The sequence below is a fragment of the Euprymna scolopes genome, chromosome 13, assembly GCF_053919585.1.
Source record: "Euprymna scolopes isolate OS-2025 chromosome 13, ASM5391958v1, whole genome shotgun sequence".
Taxonomy (NCBI): domain Eukaryota; kingdom Metazoa; phylum Mollusca; class Cephalopoda; order Sepiida; family Sepiolidae; genus Euprymna; species Euprymna scolopes.
Window position 1 is genome coordinate 52,516,932 of NC_136494.1, and position 12,470 is coordinate 52,529,401.

The 12,470-nt window shown below is 29.9% G+C and overlaps 1 protein-coding gene across 4 annotated transcripts in view; it reads left to right on the top strand.

The window, feature by feature from the left end:
* Window positions 1-12,470, top strand: part of LOC145292023 (ATP-binding cassette sub-family C member 5-like) — a 358,649-nt gene that overhangs the window by 100,851 nt on the left and 245,328 nt on the right. For all 4 annotated transcript variants that reach the window (XM_080138030.1, XM_080138031.1, XM_080138032.1 and 1 more), the window contains one exon: window positions 5,210-5,294. In XM_080138030.1, coding sequence (XP_079994156.1) covers window positions 5,210-5,294 — 85 coding nt within the window. The remainder of the gene's footprint in view (window positions 1-5,209; window positions 5,295-12,470) is intronic.

The window sequence follows — 12,470 nt, forward strand, 5'->3', positions numbered from 1 at the left end:
GTTCTGAAAGCGGTACGCAGTCACACTGTGGATCAGTAGAAACCTTTCATTAAAGGGGAGAGCAGAGGTGTGTAATACCCACATCTATCCAATCTTTATTTATCGTCTATCAGTGCTTCCAATCCTGTCAGATACACTGCTATATTTGCAGAGGACTCTTTTCAACATTTTATGGTTTGGAAAGGCCCCTATGGTCTGTCATGATGTCTGCTATCTACATCCTTCTAAAGGTGGTCTAGGTATGCCAAACGTGGAGATTTGGCTCCACACGCTGTTGCCCTAGATTGAACGTGCACACAAGATAGGGAAAACGGTGGCCTCTGGATGGAGGACACCAAGAAAGCCTTTCCGGCTTTGAGAGGAGTGCACAAGTCCAAGGGGGAGGCACACAGGTTGCCCCGAGGTGAATGCCCCTTCTACCACGAGTGCCAGCGCATGCTGAAGTTCCTCTTAAGAGTAAAGGAAAGCCTCTCTAATGCTCTGCTGTTATCCCGAAAGGCATTATATCGGGTTTTAGTGAGGGGATCCATAAGGGATGTTAATGGTGAGGGGCTCCCTTTGACAAAGGAGCAGCTCCGCTCAATCTGGCCTTGGGTGCCTGGATCTAGATGCCTCACTAATGATGAGGCCTCCTTAACTTGGCTGGTAATTCAGGTTGCTCTCTGGGTTGGTAAGAGACTTTACTCACCTGGCTTGGCGACTTTGCCTATTTACAAACGGTGCGGCGATGAGGTCAAGACTTTATGTCACACCTTCATTTATTGTCGCATCGTGGTGCTGCTGATTGAGTTTGTTACAGGTCTCATGGTTCGCATACTGAACACATCGTCATTAACTTTGGTTCCTATCAATGTCTGTAGCAATTTGGCACCGACAATGGATAGGCTTAGAAAAGAATTGTTTGACCTTGCTAGCAGTGATGAGAGGTGTTATCTGGAACACGCATGAGAGTGGTCTATGGATCTGAGGACTTTGCTTCCCTCGACTTTATACGAATCTTCCATTATCATTTAAAGGTTTGTATCAAGGCCAAGAGAGTTAGACTCTCTTCGTCAGATGTTGTTGAAAAGTGGGTGTCAGTTGCATGTATTGGCAGTGTGAGAGGAGCAAGCATTGACTGGTATTTGGATGTGTCTTAGGCAAAGAATTTTTGGATCCAAGGTTTTGGGGGAGTTTTGATTCAATGAGTAGACATCTTGCCATTTCAATGCTCGTTCCACAGTCCCGTTTTGGTGTGGCGATCTGGGGGCTGATTTTTCATGCTTGATATGATGGTTAATTAGTAAAAGTTCAAAGTCTTTATTGGTGAATTCCGTACCGTTATCAGAGCGAATACACTTTACTTCACCCTAGGGAGCCATCTTGGCTAAATATTTTTTATTTGCTAGCAGGGTATCAGATTTGTTCTTTAAAAAGTAAACATTATTAAACCTGAATGGTCATCTACGAAATTCAACACATATCTATAATGTTCTCTGGCCATCGGTTCCACGGGACCGTTCAAGTCACAATGCACCATTGATAGGATATTTTTGGCCTTCTTGTCTGGTATTTTGCTTTGATAGTTTGTCATTTTCCCTTGCGTACAGAAGTCGCAGTTGAAGTTTTTTGATGTTTGTATTTTCATTCCATCAACTACAGTCGGCAACTTTTTGATATCAGGAATATTGCAGTGTCCAAGAATTTTATGCCATGTCTGTAGATCATGGCAGGCGGTTTTCGATGCGACTATGCTATTTAAATAATATAGTCTTCCATGTTCTTTAATGTGGAATACAGTTCCATTCGGGTGAACCAGTTTTGATTTATTGGGGATAAAGTTTATATTTGCACCTTGTTTAGTGGTAGCCTGTACAGAAAATATATTTTGTTTGAATTTTGGGATTAGAAGAGCGTTTTCTAGAATACAGAAACATAGTTCAACTTTATTGTTCTTTAGCGAGATTTTAGCATCGCCTCTTTTCAAAATGATATCATTTACTCGACTCCCATCAGCTAGTTCTACAAAATGATTTTGTGGCTTAAAGTTGGGATCAAAATTGATAAAATCAGATTCCTTTGTAATCACATGTGCCGTTGCCCCACAATCGACAAAAAAATTATTATTGTTTGTTGAAACATTAAATGTACACAAAAATAAAAATGTATGTTCGCTAACAGAGCTCTCCACATTTTTAATGGAGTCGCCATTTTGAGTCCTGTGTCTACATTGGAAACTCTTGTGATTAGGTCGTCCGCAATTATGGCAAATAATTTTTGTACTTTTCTTAGGAGAAAAATTGTTTTTGGCAAAGTTGCGGTTTTTATTCCTGGTATGGATATAATTTAATTTTGGTGTTTTTATGTGTGTATTTTTAAATTTCATGATATTTGTAGATTCGTTTTTTTCTGTGATCATTTTTTCAGTTTCATCGTAACTTCTGAGTGCTACCTTGAATTGGCTAAAAGTCATAGGGTTTTCTTTCTGGGTTATCACGGTGGTAAATGGCTTGAAATCACTCGGTAATCCCTTAAAGACCATGGAAATTAACAGACTGTCACTTATAACTTCACCAGACATTTTTAAAGAATTTGCAGTCGTTTCGGCTCTTATAATATAATCAGTAATAGTTTCGGCTTCCATTCGTTTTAGAGAGGTCAGTTCAGTATATAAAGAAATAATTTTAGGTTTTCCTTTCGATAAATAATACTCTCTCAATATGTTCAATGCTTTGCAACCATCGTCCAGGGCTTCTCTCATTACTCGTGATAGACAGCTGAAGAGCCACGGAGAAAACATATGCGAAATTGATACAGAAAGGTTTAATATTTCTGGAGCAATTCTGGTTTCTGATTGGTTGGTAGCAGAACGTGAATTAATTTGATTCGTCAGTTCCTAGCAGCATCGTTTATAAATAGAATCTCCCGATTATGCAGGATCTTACCGCATTATATTCTTTATAATGGGATGTGTCTCCTAGCGGCTTCGGCTGGAGGTAGGTAGGGTAGAGTACTTGTCAAGGATTCATTCTTGACACTCAGCCCGACAGGTGAGGGGCTGGGAACCGGCCCAGTACCTGTCGGATTGAGATACACCGCTTAGGTACTACCTAGGTGGTCCACCCTCCCGGGCCTTGCCACTGGACTTTCCAGTGGGGCAAGTTTATTGCTTGTCGCCTGAGGCGCCCCTACCGGGGAATGCCGATGGGGGTGGCCAGGCAATTTTTGTTGAGGCAAGAGTGCCCCTTCTTTAGGGGAGCTTGCCTGTTCTCCACCTTCTGGCCTTGTGCCACATTTTGCTGCAGTGGACAGCAAATAAATATCTACCCCATTATAGTCCAAAAATATTGTAACATTTGTTGATTAACTGAACAAAAAATTATTCAATATAATTTCAATTATATTTTTTCAAATTTTTCATATGATAATTTCTGTAAATATAAAATAAAAGATTCTACATTTGTTTTTTCTCTTCTTCACTGTTCTTATTTTCACTTTATTAAATTCTATAACTAAAATTATATTAGTTGAATTCAAATTCAAAGAAACTTTTGTTTATATTATTATTATTATTATTAAATATTTAATATATAATTAAACAAAAAAGGTTTAAAAAATAATAGTATTAAGGTTTCAGAGTTCTAGTAAGTGAAATTACATTACTTGAACTGGTATTATCTATCTTGGTCGAATCTTTTATGGAAGGAAGCAGTTTAAATATACTAAATAAATAATCAACATCATCATAAAGTTTGGTTGAATGTCCGTTTTACATGCTGGCATGTGTTAGACGGCTTTAAGAAATTGATTTACACACTAACCTATTTATGATTAAATTTTTATTTACCCTCTTTCCCTCAAATCCATTTTTATCCCTTCCTCCCATGTTTTCCTTGACCTTTCTCTGTGAACTGAATCTGCTACCTCATTCATTAACCCAAGAAATATCATTCACTCTTTTCAATTGAGATCTGTTTTGCACACATCTTCCTATACTGTCCAGGTTTAATCTTCCTCTGAGATCATTAGCTCTAAGGCTCTCTTTAAAACTCACATTGCATGTCCATTGTATCAACTGTATCATTCTCACATCTTTTTTTTTTCCATGCAATGCATGTTCTCAATCTTCACTGACCAGATTTCACTTTAACGTATCATGACAGATTTTTCCTTTGGTCTAAAGTAGTAACACTGCTAGTTAGTACAGGCAGAAATTCTTTGAACACACATTTCACATATCCCTAACCCTAACCCTAACTCTTGCAATCATATTAGCACCTGCCCCACCCTGTGCTCCAGTGGTATCACCAAAACAACAAAACTTCTACAACCTTAATAGCTTCGCATCCCAATATACATTCTCCATCTGAGTTTAGATCCATCTCCATTGTCTGAAACTTTTTCCACACAAATTAGTTATCCTCTCAACCCACCAGTAATTCCACTGCCCTCCTATGTAGCCAGTCCTTACAGGTACTACAAAAAATTGAATTGCATTCGACTCCCTTTTCACAAACTGAGCAGAGAAACTTCCTTCTTTCTGAAATCCAAAATTACACATCACTTTGGCCTTGGCAACGTTTATTCTCAGACTTTTACTTTCCATAGCATTACTGCAAGTCAATCATCCATTGTTTCACTAAATCCTCAGCATATAGTCTTTTAGCCAACAATCTCTCTGGACAATGCTTCTGAGTCATAATGAAAAATAACAGATTCCATAGAGAACCCTGCTATACTCCTACTTTAATCTTAAAGCTCTTACTAAATGTGTTGTCAATTCTAGCACAACTTTGAGTTTTTCTGTGATCTCTGTTTTCAAACTGGTTAACACTCTGTAGTGTTAGTTACATTTTGTTCCATAAAATTTCCATTATTCAAGTTTAATTTTGAATAAATCGTTCTAGTTCAACAATTCCAAATACATTGTTTGAAAAATGAAATTTTACATTTGTCTCATCTATCCATTGTCTTTTTTTTTATATTGTTACAATTAAATCTACATGCTTCTTCTCTTTGATTTATAACTTTCTTCCATTTCTTTCTTATTGCAATATTCTTGAGTTGTTGAGAAAAATGTTTATACGTGCTGCCCAGTATAAAGAGTTTTCACACTGTCAGCTGAGTTTAATATGTTAAATGTAAATCAAGGTTTTATGAAGATTTGATGCTTGGAAATTGTTGTTTAGATGAAGAATTGGTAGAAATTTTTTTTTTTTTTTTCATTTAGGTAAACATTATGAATGAATTACTTTCTTGTATTTGTTTGGTAAAGATGTATGCTTGGGAATTATCATTTACAAAAATAATTCAAGGTAAGTCTATCTTTTCTCATCATTCAACTTGACACGTTGCATGTTATGCTTAATCTTTATCCGTCAAATACATTATTAACAGTTACTTGAAAAATTCTTATAGAAATAACAAAATATATTTCATTGTAATTTCAATTTTTTTTAATTCTTAGTTTCATTTGGTTAATATTCATCAATTTTCAGGTAGTTAGTTTTGCATTAGCAATTCATTGCCAATTTCGATAATTTTGTTTAATTCTTTTAAATATAGTTTTCAGGAAGTTTTTATAGGAAAGTGATCTTATCTATGACTTTCCATTTTGTTTTCCTTCTTTTATTTTCCAAATCTATTTTGATGATTAAATTGAATTTTCTATATTCTGTATATATATAGTTCTGTTTTGCTTGAATTCTCGTCTGATTCATCATTTTATCTCTGAGCTTTTCTAATGTTTTTATCTCACTATTATATTGTTACATCACAAAATAAATATTAAAACACACATATGCATGCACACATATGTAAACACACACACATATCTTTATTACACTAAAACTCTGAATTTGCTTGTCACGCTGTTACCATTCCAAATTTGAACGTTATGATGTCATATATTTATATGAGCCCAAAAAATATTTGACCAAAGACGATATAGGCGAGGTGCATATGTTATTTGAAGACATTTTAATATCTAATAAAACAAGTTAATTTCTAACCACATTTCTCCCTTCTGGACCTCACTGCTTGATGACTTAAGCAAGTGTTGCTTAATTCCTTAATTGCAATTCCTCTTCATGAACCTCATTGTTTGATGAGACAATAGTGAAGTAAAGGTTGTTCATTCCTTACTGCATCCCTCTTTTAGACTTCACTACTTCCAAACAAATATGTTCTTACTTAATATTTTATATCTTATCCTTAAAACTATAAAAGTTTAAAAAGCCTTTCTATTTTGAATATTTTTTTACCGTTCTCTTTAGGGGTCAACGGGCTGATGGGTAGTTCAGTATATATTCAAATTCCTTTAAATTCACAAAATTACGGCAAAAACCTCAATAGTTTGTAATTGTTGTATTCACACATCTCCCTATACTTCATAGTTGTTGTTAAAACACTATATTAATAGTTGTTGTTAAAACACTATATTCATAGATGTTGTTAAAACACTATATTCATAATTATTGTTAAAACACTATATATTTATAGTTGTTGCTAAAACACTATATTCATAGTTGTTGCTAAAACACTATATTCATAGTTGTTGTTAAAACACTATATTCATAGTTGTTGCTAAAACACATTATTCATAGTTGTTGCTAAAACACTATATTTAATAGTTGTTGTTAAAACACTATATTCATAGTTGTTGCTAAAACACTATATTCATAATTGTTGCTAAAACACTATATTAATAGTTGTTGCAATAAACACTATATAATTAGTTGTTGTTAAAACACTATATTAATAGTTGTTGTTAAAAGACTATATTAATAGTTGTTGCTAAAACACTATATTAATAGTTGTTGTTAAAACACTATATTCATAGTTGTTGCTAAAACACTATATTCATAGTTGTTGCTAAAATACTATATTTATAGTTGTTGTTAAAACACTATATTCATAGTTATTGTTAAAACACTATATTAATAGTTGTTGCTAAAACACTATATTCATAATTGTTGTTAAAACACTATATCCATAGTTGTTGTTAAAACACTATATTCATAGATGTTGTTAAAACACTATATTAATAGTTGTTGCTAAAACACTATATTTATAGTTGTTGTTAAAACACTATATTCATAGTTGTTGTTAAAATACTATATTCATAGATGTTGTTAAAACACTATATTCATAATTATTGCAAAACACTATATTCATAGATGTTGCTAAACCACTATATTCATAGTTGTTGCTAAAACACTATATTAATAGTTGTTGCTAAAACACTATATTAATAGTTGTCGTTAAAACACTATATTAATAGTTGTTGTTAAAACACTATATTCACAGATGTTGCTAAAACACTATATTCATAGTTGTTGCAAAAACACTATATTCATAGATCTGTTAAAACACTATATTCATAGATGTTGTTAAAACACTATATTCATAATTATTGCTAAAACACTATATTCATAGTTGTTGTTAAAACACTATATTCATAGTTGTTGCAAAAACACTATATTCATAGTTGGTGTTAAAACACTATATCCATAGTTGTTGTTAAAACACTATATTAATAGTTGTTGTTAAAACACTATATTCATAGTTGTTGTTAAAACACTATATTCATAGTTGTTGCTAAAACACTATATTCATAGATGTTGTTAAAACACTATATTCATAGTTGTTGCTAAAACACTATATTCATAGTTGTTTCTACAACACTATATTCAAAGTTGTTCCTAAGACATTATATTCATAGTTGTTGCTAAAACACTATATTAATAGTTGTTGCAATAAACACTATATAATTAGTTGTTGTTAAAACACTATATTAATAGTTGTTGTTAAAAGACTATATTAATAGTTGTTGCTAAAACACTATATTCATAGTTGTTGTTAAAACACTATATTCAAAGTTGTTGCTAAAACACTATATTCATAGTTGTTGCTAAAATACTATATTAATAGTTGTTGTTAAAACACTATATTCATAGTTGTTGTTAAAACACTATATTAATAGTTGTTGCTAAAACACTATATCCATAATTGTTGTTAAAACACTATATTCATAGTTGTTGTTAAAACACTATATTCATAGATGTTGTTAAAACATTATATTAATAGTTGTTGCTAAAACACTATATTTATAGTTGTTGTTAAAACACTATATTCATAGTTGTTGCTAAAACACTATATTCGTAGTTGTTGCTAAAACACTATATTCATAGATGTTGTTAAAACACTAAATTCATAGTTGTTGCTAAAACACTATATTCATAGATGTTGTTAAAACACTATATTCATAGTTGTTGCTAAAACACTACATTTATAGTTGTTGCTAAAACACTATATTCATAGATGTTGTTAAAACACTATATTAATAGTTGTTGCTAAAACATTATATTCATAGATGTTGTTAAAACACTATATTCATTGTTGTCGTTAAAACACTATATTAATAGTTGTTGCTAAAACACTATATTCATAGATGTTGTTAAAACACTATATTCATAGTTGTTGTTAAAACACAATATTAATAGTTGTTGCTGAAACACTATATTCATAGTTGTTGCTAAAACACTATATTCATAGTTGTTGTTAAAACACTATATTAATAGTTGTTGTTAAAACACTATATTCATAGATGTTGCAAAAACACTATATTCATAGTTGTTGCTAAAACACAGTATTCATAGTTGTTGTTAAAACACTATATTCATAGATGTTGTTAACACACTATATTCATAATTATTGCTAAAAAACTATATTCATAGTTGTTGTTAAAACACTATATTAATAGTTGTTGCTAAAACACTATATTCATAGTTGTTGTTAAAACACTATATTAATAGTTGTTTTTAAAACACTGTAATCCTAGTTGTTGTTAAAACGCTATATTCAAAGTTGTTGCTAAAACACTATATTCATAGATGTTGTTAAAACACTATATTCATAGTTGTTGCTAAAACACTATATTAATAGTTGTTGCTAAAACACTATATTCATAGATGTTGCTAAAACACTGTATTCATAGTTGTTGCAAAAACACTATATTCATAGATCTGTTAAAACACTATATTCATAGATGTTGTTAAAACACTATATTCATAATTATTGCTAAAACACTATATTCATAGTTGTTGTTAAAACACTATATTCATAGTTGTTGCAAAAACACTATATTCATAGTTGTTGTTAAAACACTATATTCATAGTTGTTGTTAAAACACTATATTCATAGTTGTTGTTAAAACACTATATTCATAGTTGTTGTTAAAACACTATATTCATAGTTGTTGCTAAAACACTATGTTCATAGATGTTGTTAAAACACTATATTCATAGTTGTTGCTAAAACACTATATTCATAGTTGTTGCTAAAACACTATATTGAAAGTTGTTGCTAAGACATTATATTCATAGTTGTTGCTAAAACACTATATTAATAGTTGTTGCAATAAACACTATATAATTAGTTGTTGTTAAAACACTATATTAATAGTTGTTGTTAAAAGACTATATTAATAGTTGTTGCTAAAACACTATATTCATAGTTGTTGTTAAAACACTATATTCAAAGTTGTTGCTAAAACACTATATTCATAGTTGTTGCTAAAATACTATATTCATAGTTGTTGTTAAAACACTATATTCATAGTTGTTGTTAAAACACTATATTAATAGTTGTTGCTAAAACACTATATCCATAATTGTTGTTAAAACACTATATTCATAGTTGTTGTTAAGACACTATATTCATAGATGTTGTTAAAATATTATATTAATAGTTGTTGCTAAAACACTATATTTATAGTTGTTGTTAAAACACTATATTCATAGTTGTTGCTAAAACACTATATTCGTAGTTGTTGCTAAAACACTATATTCATAGATGTTGTTAAAACACTAAATTCATAGTTGTTGCTAAAACACTATATTCATAGATGTTGTTAAAACACTATATTAATAGTTGTTGCTAAAACACTACATTTATAGTTGTTGCTAAAACACTATATTAATAGATGTTGTTAAAACACTATATTCATAGTTGTTGCTAAAACATTATATTCATAGATGTTGTTAAAACACTATATTCATAGTTGTCGTTAAAACACTATATTAATAGTTGTTGCTAAAACACTATATTCATAGTTGTTGTTAAAACACTATATTCATAGTTGTTGTTAAAACACTATATTTATAGTTGTTGTTAAAACACTATATTCATAGGTGTTGTTAAAACACAATATTAATAGTTGTTGCTAAAACACTATATTCATAGTTGTTGCTAAAACACTATATTAATAGTTGTTGTTAAAACACTATAGTCATAGTTGTTGTTAAAACACTATATTCATAGATGTTGCAAAAACACTATATTCATAGTTCTTGCTAAAACACATTATTCATAGTTGTTGTTAAAACACTATATTCATAGATGTTGTTAAAACACTATATTCATAATTATTTCTAAAAAACTATATTCATAGTTGTTGTTAAAACACTATATTAATAGTTGTTGCTAAAACACTATATTCATAGTTGTTGTTAAAACACTATATTCATAGTTGTTGTTAAAACACTATATTAATAGTTGTTTTAAAAACACTGTAATCATAGTTGTTGTTAAAACGCTATATTCATAGTTGTTGCTAAAACACTATATTCATAGATGTTGTTAAAAAATTATATTCATAGTTGTTGCTAAAACACTATATTAATAGTTGTTGCTAAAACACTATATTCATAGTTGTTGCTAAGATATTATATTCATAGTTGTTGCTAAAACACTATATTCATAGATGTTGTTAAAACACTATATTCATAATTATTGCTAAAACACTATTTTCATAGTTGTTGTTAAAACACTATATTCATAGTTGTTGCTAAAACACTATATAAAAAGTTGTTGTTAAAACACTATATTCATAGTTATTGTTAAAACACTATATTCATAGTTGTTGCTAAAACACTATATTCATAGTTGTTTCTAAAACACTATATTATTTGTTGTTGTTAAAACACTATATTCATAGTTGTTGTTATCACACTATATTCATAGTTCTTGCTAAAACACTATATTAATAGTTGTTGTTAAAACACTATATTCCTAGTTGTTGCTAAAAAACTATATTCATAGTTGTTGCTAAAACACTATATTAATAGTTGTTGCTAAAACACTATATTAATAGTTTTTGTTAAAACACTATATTCATAGATGTAGCTAACACACTATATTCATAGTTGTTGCTAAAACACATTATTCATAGTTGTTGTTAAAACACTATATTCATAGATATTGTTAAAACACTATATTCATAATTATTGCTAAAACACTATATTCATAGTTGTTGTTTAAACACTATATTCATAGTTGTTGCTAAAACACTATATTCATAGTTGTTGTTAAACCACTATATTCATAGTTGTTGTTAAAACACTATATTCATAGTTGTTGTTAAAACACTATATTCCTAGTTGTTGTTAAAACACTTTATTCATAGTTGTTGCTAAAACACTATATTCATAGATGTTGTTAAAACACTATATTCATAGTTGTTGCTAAAACACTATATTAATAGTTGTTGCTAAGACATTATATTCATAGTTGTTGCTAAAACACTATATTAATAGTTGTTGTTTAAACACTATATTCATAGTTGTTGTTATCACACTATATTCATAGTTGTTGTTAAAACACTATATTAATAGTTGTTGCTAAAACACTATATTAATAGTTGTTGTTAAAACACTATATTCATAGTTGTTGTTAAAACACTATATTCATAGATGTTGTTAAAACACTATATTCATAATTATTGCAAAACACTATATTCATAGATGTTGCTAAACCACTATATTCATAGTTGTTGCTAAAACACTACATTCATAGTTGTTGCTAAAACACCATATTAATAGTTGTTGTTAAAACACTATAGTCATAGTTGTTGTTAAAACACTATATTCATAGATGTTGCTAAACCACTATATTCATAGTTGTTGCTAAAACACATTATTCATAGATGTTGTTAAAACACTATATTCATATATGTTATTAAAACACTATATTCATAATTATTGCTAAAACACTATATTCATAGTTGTTGCTAAAACACTATATTCATAGATGTTGTTAAAAGACTATATTCGTAGTTGTTGCTAAAACACTATATTCATAGTTGTTGCTAAAACACTATATTCATAGTTGTTGCTAAGACATTATATTCATAGTTGTTGCTAAAACACTATATTAATAGTTGTTGCAATAAACAATATATTCATAGTTGTTGTAAAAACACTATATTCATAGATGTTGTTAAAACACTATATTCATAATTATTGCTAAAACACTATATTCATAGTTGTTGTTAAAACACTATATTCATAGTTGTTACTAAAACACTATATTCATAGTTGTTGTTAAAACACTATATTAATAGTTGTTGTTAAAACACTATATTAATAGTTGTTTTTAAAACACTATATTCATAGTTGTTGTTAAAACGCTATATTCATAGTTGTTGCTA